Genomic DNA, 16567 nt, shown 5'->3' with positions numbered 1-16567 from the left:
GGACTGTCAAAATATATGTAGAGTGTTTAAAGGAGAAGGCGATGCTTTGGAGATTTTTTCCCCAAGATGCAAACAGATGAAGAAGGGAATTAGCTAAGAAAAAAGTATTCAAAAACGGGCAGCAAGAGCAGACAACTGTGAATGGGAGAGAACTGAGAACGCCATGTTTTTTGTTGGTGATTTTCTTGGTATTTTTGGGCAATGAATACCATTCGGTGCAAGTGAGCTTCTTTATTGATAGTAGTGGGTGCCTTTGCAAAGTCATAGAACATGTGACATGTCCTATAAAAAAAGGTATTGCTAGTCAAAGTTACCCTTGTGTGGCATCGCTCTAACTTCAACTATTTGTGCAGATCAAGAGTGGAACTGCCAAGGGTTCTCTTTGCACGTGGTTGGAACTTGGTTGCATGCCAATGCCATGAATGAAAAAAAAAAGTGTCACCAGTCTGCTGTCAAAGAAAGGCATGCCACATGTCAAAAGATGGTAGGAGAGAGAGAGCCCAGGAGCGAGGGAAGAGTGGGAGCGAGTTCTTCGCGCGTCGTCACAACATCACGAGTTCAGACCAGAAGTAAAGCACACAGCGATTGAGGTCTTATCGCGCTTCTCACAGAGTTCTGTAGCCATTTTACGCTTTCTCTAATCGTCATCTTGCACTCTCACACACGGCATGGCGGCAGAATCCGCTCCCATAACTGTCCTCGTTACAGGCGCAGGTGGAAGAACTGGTAAGCTGAGAGAGAGAGAGAGAGAGAGAGAGAGAGAGGTTGGTTACACATACGCGTTTGGCCCACCATGGTTAAACTGATGGTTGCCCGTCGGTCGTGGGTTCAATACCTGCATCTGTACGCTTACGCAGATTATGAAACATGGTAATACTTCGGAGATAGCTCAGGTTTAGCGCATGGTGACCTGAAAAATCTTGAGACTCCTGTTCAGTCCTTTTGACTGTGTCGAATGTGACTAAATGGAAACTTTAAACCTGGGTCTGCCCCTTGAGAGCCCAGGCGCCTGAGCGCTGGTATGACCCAAAGATTACAGGTTTAACAAAGAAAAAGAGAGAGGTTGCAAAGAGGTTCAAGAATTACACTCCTTTGGGACCTCCTGATTGCGGAGCAGCTGGGGTCTTTCACAAAGAAATGTTGCTACCTTGGATTCAGAGGGCTTCTAGAATTGCTCGATAGCCTCATTTGGGCACTCTCCAATTCGATTCACATGGGTTTTACTTGGGCTTCTAATCTTGGTCAAAATGCACAAATATTACACGTTAGAAAGGAGAGAGTGTTTGTAAAGAAGTTTCCCAGTTCTTTATGATCATGTTTTCATGACCTCTCTTTTACAGATATGATGTAGAACAACTGACCATAACCTCTCTTATACATCAGGAAAATTCATAACACTGGTTTTTCCATTCTGAAAAGCGTGTTTTCTTACTGCAAGGTTTGTGATTATGGATCACGGCTTGATTTGTGGGTTTTTAAATATGGGACAGGACATATTGTCTACCAAAAGCTCAAGGAGAGGGCGGATCAATTCAAAGTTAGAGGATTAGTGAGGTCAGAGGAAAGCAAGGCCAAAATTGGAGGTGCTGAGGATGTGTTCATTGGAGACATCACTAAACCAGAGAGTCTCCCTCCTGTATTTTCTGGCATTGATGTGCTCATCATCCTTACGAGTGCAGTGCCCAAGATGAAGCCTGGTTTTGACCCGAGCAAAGGAGGACGGCCAGAGTTCTATTATGAAGAGGGTGGTTTCCCTGAGCAGGTTTGCTATCAAGTCTTTAAGCTAGGGTTGCTCTTACCTATTGACATCTCTTATTGAAAAGAAACCAAAATTGTTGAAATGTTCTGAGTGCATTATTCTCTTGCACTTGTGGTTTCAAGGAGGGTTGTAACAACACATTACTCAGCCTTCTAATTGGGAATTTGAGTGTAACCTATTGCATAAGTATGCACAGGGCAATATTTACCAATTAATCTATTTGAAAAAGAGCCCCCGGTTGCTGATTCAGGGTCATAGAATTACACAGGCCAACCACCTATGACTCCTTAAAAGTATGTTTTTGAACGTGAATGTTGGAGAATGCCACTGTCTGCCCATTCTAGCTAAGCCTTCTTGTCATCAAAGCACACTATTAGAAAACGTTGATGTGGAAAGCTTCTTCTGTATCTTGATTAGCAGGTTTATTAGTCAAGACTGGCTGCATTTTGGACCAGTAAATGTGCATGTGGAAATGCACCCTGTAGGTCAGAGATGGTGCAGAAAAAGGCGATGGCCGGGGAGCAAACGGGCATGATCTTGATACTTGAAGCAAAGGCGCATAAACTGAATGTAGGCTAGAACACAATGAATGTGTTAGAAACTAGGGTTCCTAGGATATCTCCACATTTGAGCTAACTCACAAGTCTGGGCAGACATTGAAGTATTGTAGGCTCTGAGTTGGGTATGACGCTTGAGGACCTTTTCTCCAAAGGCTGTTGTTTGGATGTGTTGCAAATGTTTTGCCACTTCTAGGGTTTCTTCTAATTTCGTCTAGTAGTGCTTTTGCTGCACGGTTATCTTTTGCCTATGAGTTTATCACTAAGTTAGTGGGGGAAATTTGAAGCCCCTGCAAATAAATGCTTGAGCATAGATAGAGAAACACAGTATACATCAAACATGGAGTATAATTTGGAACTGAAGGTGAAGAGAACTTAGTGAGGCTGAATGAAGAATGAATATTGGTATGCTACAAAAGGGCCCTCCAACCTCTATGTCTTGACTCCTCTTGAGGACAAAGGATGAGAAAGGTGAGAGTGGTGTCGAAGACGTCAAGAACAATTCTAAGAGTATGTTGTGCTCATGGTGGATCCCGAAATACGGCAATAGCATCCACTAGGCTGTGATGAAGATATCCGATGATGATGGCAGTTGAATGTTGGATCAAATGGATAGCTTGATAGGGTAAAAAGGGCTTGTGGATAGGGTGCGTTCACACTAGAATGACTCGGAGGAAAATACAAGGTGCTCGTGGATAGGGTGCATTCACACTAGAATGACTCAAAGGAAAACCCCCTTGGAGTGAATGATGTGAATGAAAGTCACAGATCAATCACCAAATGAGCTTGCATATTGCACTTTGGTCAACTACATGTATCTACAGTGATAGTCAAAGTGCATTGGTAGTTGCACGAAATCCAAAATTTTATGCATGAACAAAGCACATTAAGGTGCATTATCTCTATTCCAAAGAGAGACTCCATGCAGGGGAGATTGATTTGGTATATGTGCCTACACAGGATAACATAATAGATATATTCACCAAGGCTCTGTTGGGTTTTACTCACGCCTATGCTCACATAGGAGTGTTGATGATCCACAGAACATTGGGGCATTTTTTACTCTCCATAAGAGAGGTTTTTTCCCCTAGTCATATTACACCTTATTTGTGTATTTATGTTACATAGTTTGGTCACTTATGACACATTATACACTTTCGTGTGTGAACGGACCGGACCTTAAGGCACTTACACAACCCTAAAGTCTAAGGGTTGTACTTTTGTATGTTGTCTTACACACTTTGAATCTAATCAAGTGTCGTGCTATGTCTACACTCTCACTCTCTCTATTGTTTACACTGTGTGCTGAGCTGATAGCTATCATCTCTGATTTAACATTTGGTATCAGAGCATGAGGTTCGACAAGGCAGCTCCCACGCTAGTTGCATAGTAGCAACCACAGCCCATCCAGCAGCTCCACGCCAGTTGCGCAGCAGCAGCCATAGCCCATCCAGCTGCTCCACACTAGGCTTGCCAGCCTAGCTGGGTGGTGGTTCTGTAGGATGTTAAGGATGCTATTTCTATGCTTGTCAAGAGACCAATGAGCCTCGAGTCAGCATGTTGGGACTATGCTTTCAACCTCAGTGCTTGCACTAGCCGCTTGTCCAGATCTGCCACTCCCAAACCTATTGCATGTAGGTTGTGCCACCTGCCTCTTCAAGTGTTGCTGCCTTTGCCTGTCGTCTACCCAAGCAGCACCGCCTGGCTCTTCCTATTCTGTTGCCTGCGCCGCCTGATCCTCTAGCCATCGCCACCAACTCTTCCACCTTGTTCAAGATGCCGCCTGCTAGCTTGGGCAGTCTTGCTCATACTCTTGGGAATCTTAGCTTGGCTTGTTTTCAGCCGTCACAGGTATATCTTATCATTTTATTCAAAATATCAGAGCTATAGCAAGTGGCTTCTATAGGGAAAGGTCTATTTCTGCTATACAGGTGCTTTCATGCAAAAATTGCAGAAATTTGTTGGAATTCGGGTCAGAAAATCTGGGGCTTTTGCATGTTTGGCAGATACTAGCATATTTACTAAAGTTTCAGTTCTGAAATTGACTGAAATTGTGCACATTGGATGGTCAAATTTTGGGGCTTTTGTGTTTTTAGTGCTGCTGAGCGCTGTTCCTGCATTGGACAGCATACTACTTGCTGAAATCTATAAAAACTTCAGCACACCGAGACAGCAGTGGTCAAGTGTGACAGTTTAGTTAATTACAGCTTGGCATTTGCTGTAATTTTTGGAAATTTGCAGATTTTTAGGTAAAACCAGCTTTGGTTATTGCTCTTGTGCATTTTGGAAGAGTGACATTTATCACGACCAATCAAGGACAGAGTGGTATCTTCACTTATGTATTTAAAGAGAATAGATTGGATGGCGATAACTATTCTCTATGGTCTTTCACGATGAAGAATGTACTTGTTGCAAAAAATCTTTGGGATTATGTCAGTGGGAAGAAGTTTGTCTAGGAGATATGGCTTTTTGCTACTCCTCCACAAGGAGGTTATGGTCAAAGGCAAGCTCCGATTTAGTCACCACCCCAAAGAACAGTTGCACAGAAGGCTTGGGACACTAGGGATGCCCAAGCATTGTCACTTATTACTTTGGCAAGGCAGCCACTTACCTTTCTTCAGTTGGTTAGTTTGTTGCTAGAAGAAGAGCAAACAAGAAAGAATGGTGGAGTGGATGTTGGAGCTTTTGAACAGGCTTTTATGGCAAGATAAATGGGCAAAGGCAGTCGGTCTAGGAATGCTTTGCAAAGTTCTCGAAGTTCGGAAACTTCACAGAACAATAAGAAGTAGGGGGCACTCAAGCTAAGAAGGGCAAGTGCCATTATTGTAAAAAACTAGGTCATTATATCATAGAATGTAAGAAATGCATTGCCAAGGAGAAAAAGGAGTTTGGGATGTCTTTTTCAAATGCACCTTCTATTGCTACTGCTACAGAGTTCGCGTTGTTTAGTGTTGACCGTGACCATTGTTTTTACACTTGCAGTTATGATTCTTCTTAGGCTGATAGAGAACTTAGCTCTATAAAGGATGCTAGCACTTGTTTTTTTGACAATGGTGCTTCTAAGCACATTATATCGTGTAGGGATTTGTTTACCTTTGTTGTTGCAACTCTTGTTGGCAAATCAGTGCAATATGCCATGAATGCATCTTATCCGGTTAGAGGTGTTGGAGAGATTGTCTTGAAAGCCATTGATGGCTCTACTCTCCATTTGCAGGATGCATTATATATTTTAGGAATAATTAAGAATTTGCTATCCATTTCTTCTTTAGCAAAGTGTGGAATGCAAGTCACATTTGATGATGATAAATGCATAGTTGGGGATAAGGAATTCTTGACTTGGTACTTATTGGTACATTATGTCATGGAATTTATGAGTTAGATGCTCATTCAATTGACCAATCAGTTTACTTGGCATCTACTATTACTCTTACTATGTCACATACAGAGTTGTGGGATGCTCGTATGGGGCATGTGAACTATGCCAGTTTGATGCTTATGTAGCGTACTCAGATGTTGCAAGGCTTACCTCTCTTGGAGATGTAAAATATTACACGGCGCAGCGAACAGAATCTGAGAAAGAGATAGAGAGTACACAACAGATAAGAGAAGAATCAATAAATTCTTTAACTCCAAACAACTGATACAAAGATGGCTCTGTCCACCTGTGCGCTTCCACTGTGTGAAGCTTAGATGGCGATCTAGACAGAAGATAGGTGAAGAGCTTAAGGCTAGCTGGAACAACAACTCTGACTGGGTGAAAGATGAGTGAGTGATGGCTGCGAAGGGGTTTAGCTAAGGTCGTTAGGTCGGCTTGCTGACCGACCTACCATATGAGCCTCCACTAGTCGGCCAGGGAATATTCCCTTTACCATCAGGCCGGGGGTGCTGCCCCTAGACCCCCGCTAGGGGCCGCTTTCGCGGTCCCCGGACCCCACAATAGGGGCCCCTTTTAACTCCCTTACCCCGCAACTCGATGCAGTGCGCCTCGAGTTGCTACCAGCTTAACCACTCCGTCTAACCCAAAGATTAGACCCACAATGGTCACCTTTTTGCCATCTGGTCACATAGACCTCATCTGATATACAAGTCAGGACTCAACCAATGTCCGGGCTCACATTTGGCTTCTCCTCATAATGGGGGCCTTATAACTTTGAGCACCATGGATCATTAGTAGCACCTAATGAGGGTGGGGCATTGATCATATCTAACAGGAGAGACCTCTTGAGCACATTTGTAAGGGATGCATTTCGGGAAAAATGCATCGATTTTCCTTTCCTCATGATGTTACTTTTAGAGCTATAGCCAGGTTGCAAATTGTACATTCGGATGTGTGTGGATCCATACATACAAAGTCATTGGGTGGATGTTATTATTTTGTTACCGGCATTGATGACTTGTTTCTATTGGGTCTATTCATTGGTGAAAAAGTTAGAAGTGTATGATGCATTTTTGGCTTTTACTATACTTGTGGAAAATCAATCTGGTCATCAGATTAAGACTCTTCATTTGGACTAAGGGGGGGAATACACGTCTTCCTTGCTAAATAAATTTTTGAAGCAAAAAGGCATTGCACATCACTATACTATTGTATATACTCACAACAAAATGGGGTTGCAGAAAGGAAGAATTAGTCACTCATGGAGATGGCGAGATGTATGTTGAAAGCTAATTGCTACATGGATTTTGGATGGAAGTAGTTATGTGTGGTTGTCATATTTTGAATAGGTGCCCTACTAAGGAATTGAAAAATATAACAACTTTTGAGGCTTGGAACAGCAATAAACCTTCAATTAGTCACTTCTGTACCTTTGGGTGTCTTGCATGTGCTCATATTTCCAAAGTATTGAGAAAAAAGTTGGACAATAAGGCTGTCAAGTGCATATTTGTGGGATACATTAGTGAAAGCAAAGGGTATAGATTGTAGGATCTTGTTCCCAAGAAAGTTTTTGTCAGTAAAGATGTGATTTTTGATAAATAATTAGAGTTATCTTCTGTTGGTTATGACACATATTAGGCTGCAAATGATGTGTTTGAAGGGCTGCTGCCTATTTCTTTTGGTGATATAGCTTGAGCTTCATTAAATGAACAACATGTTCAACCAATTGCTCCATTACATAATGCAGAAATTCGGCCTATGGCTGATCCGAATATTCAGCAAGATGCTGAACTTGAGGTTCATCAAGAGCATGTACATAATCAAGAGGCTAGACAAATACCTAGATGGTACTTGCAGACTCTACAAGACTATCATTTGGATGATCCTCTCGCTGGTCATACTCTAAGGTAAGCACGTTTGCATGATCATGCTAATACTATGGAGTTTGTTACAGCAACAAACACACTTGATGATGATGAGCGTGATTCATGCACAACAAAGTGTGCATTGGATGATAACAATGCAAGCTGAATTCGATTCTATCATGAAGAATCAAACATGGGATTTGGTTACATTGCCTATTGGAAAGAAAGCCATCAATACTAAATGGGTCTATAAGCTGAAACGAAAAGCGGATGGATACATTGATAAGTACAAGGCCAGGTAGTGGCAAAAGGCTATGTGCAAAAGAAAGGCATCGATTATGAGGAGACATTTGCTCCTATATCCCGTATGAGTACTATCAAGTATATGGTTGCATTGGCTACCTATTATGGTTGGATTGTGCACCAGCTTGACATTAAAATTGCATTTTTACATGGGGAACTTTAGGAAGAAGTGTATGTTTAGCAACCCATGGGTTTTGCAGTTGAAGGATCCGAACACTTGGTATGCAAGCTGAAAAAGGCTTTTATGGTTTGAAGCAAGCTCCATGAGCTTGGTATACCAAAATTGATGCCTTTTTACTTAGCCAAGGGTTCATTAACAACCATCAGAGTAGTCTACTCTTTATGTATGCAAAGAGGGGGGGATCCTTGCTGGTCGTTTGTCTTTATGTGGATGACCTTTTGCTCATAGCGACACATGCTGATCAGATTTCAGCATTTAAGAAAAATTTGCAGCAAACTTTTGAAATGTCAGATTTGATGGACACAGAGAGTAGAGAGCAGTAGAAAGGAGAGTGAGCACAACACCTTTGATGTTTGGTACAAAAGACTAGTGCACCTCTTTAGGTTTTAGATAGATATATATAAAAGTACAAATATGCTAAGGGTGTGTTTACACACGTGCACATATAAAAGGCACGATGGCCCTTTATTCCCAACAACCTCCCACCTAAAGGCAATGTGCCTTAAGAGGAGAAAAGAATCAGCTAAGTCTAGGTATGTACAAAGCTGAAATACATATACCTATCCAACTCTCATTATCTATTGGCAATGAGCAAACCGCTTTGCTGGAAGATCCTTCGTGAGAAGATCTGCAGGATTATCATCTGTATGCACTTTGACAAGCTCAATGCTCTTGCTGTCAAGTATATCTCTAATGAAGTGATACTTCATCTGTATGTGCTTCGTCTTCGCATGAAAGACCGGATTCCATGCTAGTATAATAGCACTCTGACTATCACAATGGAGAACAGGTAACTCTGTAATGCTAAGCTTTCCCACCAGACGTGAAAGCCATAAAGCTGCCTTGCATGCCTCAGTGGCAGCCACATACTCTGCCTCTGTAGTAGACAATGCAACACACTTTTGTAGCCTAGAGATCCAAGAGATTGCTTCTCTTGTGAAGGTAAACACATACCTAGAAGTGGACTTTCTGCAGTTCGCATGACCAACGTAGTTTGCGTTCGTAAAGCCAACGACAGATGCCTTCTGCTTTCCAAAGCAAATGTAGAAATCCTTTATGCCTTTGAGGTATCTCATAATACCTTTCACTGCTTTCCAATGCTTTTTACCAAGGTTTGCCATGTATCTGCTAACCATTCCCACTGCAAAGGCAATGTCAGGACGTGTAGCAACCATAGCATACATCAAACTGCCAATAGCTAAAGCATATGGTATCTTAGCCATTTCAGCCTTCTCATCATTAGATGTAGGGCTGTCCTCTGCACTGAGTTTCACATATGGAGGCAATGGAACCCCAATTGTTTTCCCCCCCTTCATATTGAAACGCTGCAAAACCTTGGAGATATACTCCTGGTGAGATAGATAGAATAATCCTTTTGACCTATCTTTGAGTATTCGCATGCCAAGAATGTGATTTGTATCACCAAGATCCTTCATGTCAAAGCTGCCATGAAGACTTTGCTTCAGTGAGTCCAAGGTACGAGTATCCCTGCCAGCAATCAGTATGTCATCAACATACAGAACCAAGATAATCAGGCTGCCATCTGCTGCCTTCTTGGTGTACAAGCAATGATCAACTCCATGTTTCTGCTTGTACCCCTTCGCAATCAATCTTGCTTTGTACTTTAGCGAGGAACCAGAAGTAACCTTCATCTTGTAAACCCATTTGCATGGAAGGGTTTTCTGCCCTTTAGGCAATTGCACAAAGTCCCATGTGCCATTTTTCTCAAGAGATTCCATCTCTAACAACATGGCTTTATACCATTTCTTGCTGTCCTGTCTATCCATTACTTCCTTGAAACAAGACGGTTCACCACAATTTGTCAACATGACATAATCAGCCACATTTTTTGCACTAGGAACGAATCTATCAGGTTGTCTAGTAGCCTTAGACGATCTCCTAACCCAATGATCATTGTTTGCTGGATGAATCTATCAGGTTGTCTAGTAGCCTTAGATGATCTCCTAACCCAATGATCATTGTTTGCTGGCTATTGAGCCTGCAAATTTTCATTTTCAGCTTGCTGTCTTGGCATTTCATTCTGCAAATCAGCACTAACAGCTTGCTGTTGTGACTATTCCTGCACATCCAGTGGCTCATCATTATGGGCAATGGGTGGCTGATCATTTCCAGCATTATTTTTTGTATTTGTAGGTTCATTTACAGCATGTATTTGCTGCTGTACAGTGGGCACATTTTGCTGTCCAAAAGGTATTTCTTTCCGGAATACAACCCTACGGGCTTCCTCTATCCTTTCGGGCTGTCTGTGCATGCGATTTTCTCGGAAGATAACATCATTGTTGTGTACTACTTTTCTTTTCTTGGGATCCCATGATCTATACCCCATTTCACCTTCATCACCATATCCTAGAAAAATACATTTACAAGACTTTGGCTTAAGTTTGCTGTGTTCTTCCTTATGTATGTGCACAAATGCTTCGTAGCCAAACACTTTCAAGTGTGCATACGAAGGTGGCTTGCCTGGCCATGCCACAAAGAAACACTTGGCTGCTTGGTCACGACAACAATATGGTCACGCACACTAGATACATGGAGAGGATACAAGGTATCACTTTTACAACCTTTGGCAATCACTCTACAGATCTTCCATTTTCCATCACCAAAGGTTGTATGAAATCCATTGTCATCTAGTTGCCCTATGCTAATCAAGCTCTTCTTGAGCTGAGGTACATGCTGTACATGCTGAAGTGTGAAGGCAGAACCAGGCTGAAACTGCAACTGCACACTACCAATACCTGCAATGTCACATGTATAGTTGTCTCCAAGATGGACAATACCATGTCGATCCCTTGTATAGTCAGAAAACCACTCATGATGAGGGGTGACATGAAAGGAAGCACCTGAATCTAGAATCCATGTGTGCATGTCATCATCCGTATCTGCAAGTAAAGCATGTGTACTAAAGTGTGAAGAGACAAAGAGTACGTAATTCTCACTGTCACTGTCATGAGTGACTACATTCACCTCTTCAATTTTGACACTGCTCTTCTTAGGCTGACTCTCTTTCTTATCTTCCTTGCTATCATTTGTCTTCTTGTCCTTTCCTTGCTACCACGTGATTTACTGCGTCCCTTGCTATGAGATTTGCCTCTTTGTTGTGATCTGTCCCTAGTATGAAAAGCATTGGAATACCAGTTTGATGGAGCTTGACGGAGTTGAGAGTGAATGCGATGGATAACACACAGAGAGTAGAGAGCAGTGGAGAGGAGAGTGAGCACGATACCTTTGATGTTTGGTACAAAAGACTAGTGTACCTCTTTAGGTTTTAGATGTTAGCAGATTAGTCAGCTCAGGGTGAGTCTGTGCTGTAGAGGCTGTGGCCTTTTTATAGTATTTTTTCTGACATTTTCTGGTGCCCTTTTTAGGGCCAGGGAGCATTTAATTATGCTGGCCGACTGCATTTAATGCTCCCCCCATTTTATACCTATATATTGCTAGGACTCCTCCTCCTCTTCTGTACTTCAACCATCATTTGTGGATTCTTCTAAGGAGAAAGCAGCCGGTGCCAGGGTGCCCACACAACCAGTGATTCATTGTTGTATGTTGCTGTCTCGTGTTCGATATGGATTCCGTTTCCCGGGCATACATCTGAGTTTTCATTTGTATTTGTGTTTATTTTTTCTTGTCTTGTGTTTCAGCAGTTTATTTCAGCATGTTGTTTATGCTTCCATTGCTGCACCACTTTTGACATGGTATTAGTTTTCAGGTTTTGTGTTTCTGCTGTGTTTTATTATTGATTTCAGGACTGATTTACCCCTTTGCTGCCCTGGCGATTGTTGTCAACCTGATTGCGACCAGATTTTGGCTTCCACACTCTGCGTTTTGATCAGCATATGCATCGCCTGCCTGTCCAACACCTCCTGCTGCATGTGTTTTCCTCATCAGGCTGTTGGCGATTGTTCCCTACACCTGTTTAGGCAATGTGTAGCCTGCGTTTTGCTGTTTCCAAGACTATTTTGGGTTGGGTGATTGGAAGAACAGGCCGTTTTTGCTGTCTCTAGCAGATTTCAACTGATTTTTTGACTTTGTGCAGCAGATTTTGGCTTATTTTGATCAGTTTTTGGGTTATACTACATGTGAACTCTTGCTTTTTGCAGTCTATGCTCGTGGTTTGGCTGTGTTGTCTCTCCCAATCCCTTCTTTTCTCTATTTCTTTTCCAAATCCTCTCTAGATGGCTCCTCCATGTACATCCATTGATGACAAGCTCCACGGACCTGATTATTATACGTGGAGTGCAGTGATGAAGGCTTGGTTTATTCAGAAGCGGTTATGGTACATGGTTAACGGAGCTGTGGCACGTCCTTGACAACCTTCTCCAGTTTCATCTGATTTTGATGAAGACAACCATGAGGAGCAATGCTTACATGGGATTCGGATGATGCCTGTGCTTATTCAGCCTTACTTCGATGTATTTCCAAAGAAGTCCTACTGGCAGTCACCTCCTGTACGACGGCTTCAGCCGTATGGTCGAAGTTACAGTTGATGTACGAGGCTCCTTCCACCATGCGGGCCATTACTCTCTATGACCAACTCCCACAATTGAAGTTTGAGTCCAAAGATACAATTCAATCCTTTAGGACTAGCTTCGCACCATGCAGTCTGCCCTATTAGAGGCACATCTTGTTGGTATGGTACTCTACAAGCTTCCTTGGGAATTTGATGGAGTGGCGAATGCTTTACGGGCGTAGACATCTACGTCTCTTGTCAGTTTTTTTCACATGTCCTCCATGCTACTTGAGCATGAGGCTACTTTGCGACTACAGGGAAGGCTTCTGTCACATTATGGAGGTTCAGGTGAGGCTCTTGCAGCTTGAGAGAGGGGTTCCAAGATGAAGAAGTTGAAGGCTCAGTGTTACCATTGTGGCAAGAAAGGTCATTTAAGGAGGAAGGACTTCAAAGAGTTAGCGGCTTTCAGGAAGAACAAGGAGCAACAGACGAAGCGGGATGCGGACTCCTCCGACGAGTCATTTGCCTCAGATTTTGATCCCGATCCTCCAGCCAAGGCGAAGTCCAAGGCGCGGAGGGATCCTCTTCTTCGGCTGGTGGGAAGGGCTTAGTGGCCCTTCCTCAGCTGCTTTCTTGTGGTGGTGATGCGGACATCCCTCACGACTCTCCAGTGCCAGAGAGGGAGTGTGAGAGGGTGGTGAGATGGGACAGCCGTGCCTCATCTATATGTCTATACAGATGCACAGGATCCAGAGACGGACTTTCCTGACGCATCGACCGAAGTCTGGCAGGTACAAATCCTGGAGCGAGGATTGACATCCAGGTTTATGATGGGCTGGTTACTTGATAGAGAGTGGGAGGCTTTCGTTTGGAGCTCACATGAGAGGACACTTTGGTGGTTCTAGCCGAAGGCGGGGATTCCATGGTCACACGTTCAGAGACATGTCTGGGAGTTTGGTCTTGTATGTTTTGAGTGACATAGGTGACATAACACAGAGAGCTGCTCTGATTCTTCTCTATTTTCAGGTGGTGTTGTCGACATCGACGTCAGATACTCTTCGAGGCATCTTGGTGGTGGGCTGGCTACTCATTGCTTGGATATCCATCATTCTTCTTGTGGTTCTATGTTGTATAGTTTCTGATTCCCCATCATTGTACTATTGTATTCTATCAGATCACCCCTGATCTGAGAGAGGGTGCTAGCAGATTAGTCAGCTGAGGGTGAGTCTATGCTACAGAGGCTGTGGCCTTTTTATAATATTTTTTTTGGCATTTTCTAGTGTCCTTTTTAGGGCTAGGGAGCATTTAATGTTGATTGACCAGCATTAAATGCTGATTGACCAGCATTAAATGTTGACCGACTGCATGTAATGCTCCCCCCATTTTATACCTATATATTGCTAGGGATCCTTCTCTTTTGTACTTCAGCCATCATTTGTGGATTCTTTTGAGGAGAGAGGAGCCGGTGTCATGGTGCCCACACAGCCAGTGATTCACTGTTGTATGTTGCTGTCTCGTGTTCGATATGGATTCCGTTTCCCGGGCATACATCTGAGTTCTCATCTGTATTTGTGTTTATTTTTTCTTGTCTTGTGTTTCAGCAATTTATTTCAGCATGTTGTTTATGCTTCCATCGCTGCACCACTTCTGACATTAGATAGATATATATATGAAAGTACAAATGTGCTAAGGGTGTGTTCATACCCCTGCACATATAAAAGGCTCGATGGCCCTTTATTCCCAACAAGATTTGGGGCCTTTGCATTACTATTTAGGCATTCGATTGATTCACGACACTAGAAGCATTGGATTGTCAGAGTTTAGATGTATTGGTAAAACTCCTTGAGAGATTTGGCTTCAAGGATTGCAAGCTAGTAAGTACACCAATGGAGACTAGACTTAAGCTGTCTTTGCATGATAACAATGACATGTTTGACATTTATACATATGCTCCAACAGTTGGATTTCTCATTTATTTATGTGGCCAGGTATTTTGTTTGTAGTTTTAGCCTTGAGTAAATATATGCACAACTCATGCATGTCACTTTGGCAAGTTGTGAAGTGTGTTTTTTGTTACTTGCAAGGCACTAGGACTCTTGGATTGCTTTATGCCAAGGGGGGGCCGCTGCAGTTACATGCTTACAATGAATCCGATTGGGTTGGAGATTTTGATTCTCGTCACTCCACAAGTGGAAATTGCTTCTTTCAAGGAACAATTCACTGTTGCCACATCGTCTTGTGAAGTTGAATACAAGGCAACTTTCACTACTATAGTTGAATGTGTATGGCTGAAACGTTTGTTGGCTGATCTTGATGTATCTATCACAGAGCCTACTCCTTTGTTTACTGATAGTTAGAGTGCCATTGCAGTGGCATGGAAACCAATGTTTCATGCACGCATGAAACACACATAGATACATCATCACTCTGTCAGAGAGAGGCTATATGCAGGGGTAATTAGCATTGTACCGTCCCACCAATAACAATGCGGCAGACATCTTCACCAAAGCTCTTCCTCGTGATAAATTTGAAGCATTTCGCAATGCTTTAAATTTGATCTCCTTTGGTGGATGATCCTTGTATGCTGATCACTTTTCATTCCAGGGGAGGTTTGTTGGGTTGTTTTACTCACGTCTACTTTCACATCGGAGTATTGGTGATCTGCAGTAGGACATTGAGGCATTTTTTACTCTTTGTAAAAGAGGGTTTCTCCCCCAATCATATTACTTCTTATTTGTGTATTTATGTTACATAGTTCGGTCACTTATCACATATTATAGACTTTTGTGTGTGAACAGACCTTAAGGCACTTACACAACCTTGAAGTCTAAGGTTTGTACTTTTGTACTTTATCTTACACACTTTGAATCTAATCAAGTGTCATGTTGTGCCTACACACACACACTCTCTCTCTCTATTGTTTACACTCTGTGTTGAGTTGATAGCTGTTGTGAGAAGAGCACAACTGAGAGAGACGAGAGTTGAGCAGGAGTGAGCGTGAGAATGTGATGACTGGAGAGAGAGTGAGCAAAGTGAAGGTAGGAATCGATAAGAGTGTACCAACAAAAATGTGTTGGTACAAAAAGAATAAAATGTATTTATACTTAGGGCACGTAAAGGGTGCATTCATATGTACAATGTGCGTGTACTATACAGGGGGGTTTAAATCGGGCCTTTATCCCAACAACCTCCCACTTAAAGATCCGATGTGAACCTCTAGCTAACCAACTCCCACCAGTCGTATGCAATGCTCGTGTTGAGCTTTGCTTAGATTTTTAATGAGAACATCTGCATGGTTGTCTTGTGTTTTAATCTTGGTCAATGTGAGTTGACCATCTTCTAGAATTTGTCTAATGAAATGATATTGCACATCTATATGCTTTGTGCGTGAATGATACATGGCATTCTTAGCCAGATACACAATATTCTGGCTATCACATCCCAAAATTGCAGTACCCATAGACATGCCGAGATCTTTTGCAAGTCTGCTCAACCATATAGCTTCCTTAGAAGCTTCAGTAGCTGATATGTATTCAGCTTCAGTGGTACTCAGTGCAACGATGTTCTGCAACGTGGAACACTAAGAAACAGCTCCACCAACAACTGTGAAGACATACCCGCTGGTGGACCTACAAGTGTCCAAGTCACCTACCATGTCTGCATCACAGTAACTTGCAAACTAAGCACACCGTGCCCATAGAAAATACACTTTCTTTGTGTACCCTTAAGGTATCGAAGAATACACTTGACAGCCTCCCAATGTGCTTTGCCAGGATTTGACATAAACCTGCTAACAACTCCCACTGCATGAGCAATGTCCGGACGAGTAGCAACCATAGCATACATAAGAGAGCCACAAGCTGATGCATAAGGAACTCCCTTCATAGCATTTGCTTCCACGTCATCTTTCGGACTGTCGGCTTTGCTAAGCTTGAGATAAGGAGGTAAGGGTACCCCAAAAGGCTTAGCTTCAGCCATGCTACATCTGTCCAGTACCTTTCCAATGTACTTTTCTTGAGATAAAAACAGCAATTTCTGCATTCTATCTCTACAAATCC

General features: G+C 42.6%; 1 protein-coding gene across 1 annotated transcript in view; it reads left to right on the top strand.

Annotated features, from left to right (window-relative positions):
• Positions 1-451: 451 nt before the first annotated feature.
• LOC148020980 (uncharacterized protein At5g02240-like) overlaps positions 452-16567 on the top strand; it is a 42700-nt gene continuing 26584 nt past the window's right edge. Inside the window, exons 1-2 of the mRNA XM_087698812.1 lie at positions 452-726; positions 1491-1762. Of these exons, the coding sequence (XP_087554938.1) occupies positions 669-726; positions 1491-1762 (330 nt within the window). The 5' untranslated portion in view covers positions 452-668. The remainder of the gene's footprint in view (positions 727-1490; positions 1763-16567) is intronic.

The sequence above is a fragment of the Lygodium microphyllum genome, chromosome 18 (assembly GCF_053477565.2).
Source record: "Lygodium microphyllum isolate KBCC chromosome 18, Lygodium_microphyllum_v1.1.10, whole genome shotgun sequence".
Taxonomy (NCBI): Eukaryota; Viridiplantae; Streptophyta; class Polypodiopsida; order Schizaeales; family Lygodiaceae; genus Lygodium; species Lygodium microphyllum.
This window is presented reverse-complemented; position numbering and strand designations above follow the sequence as displayed.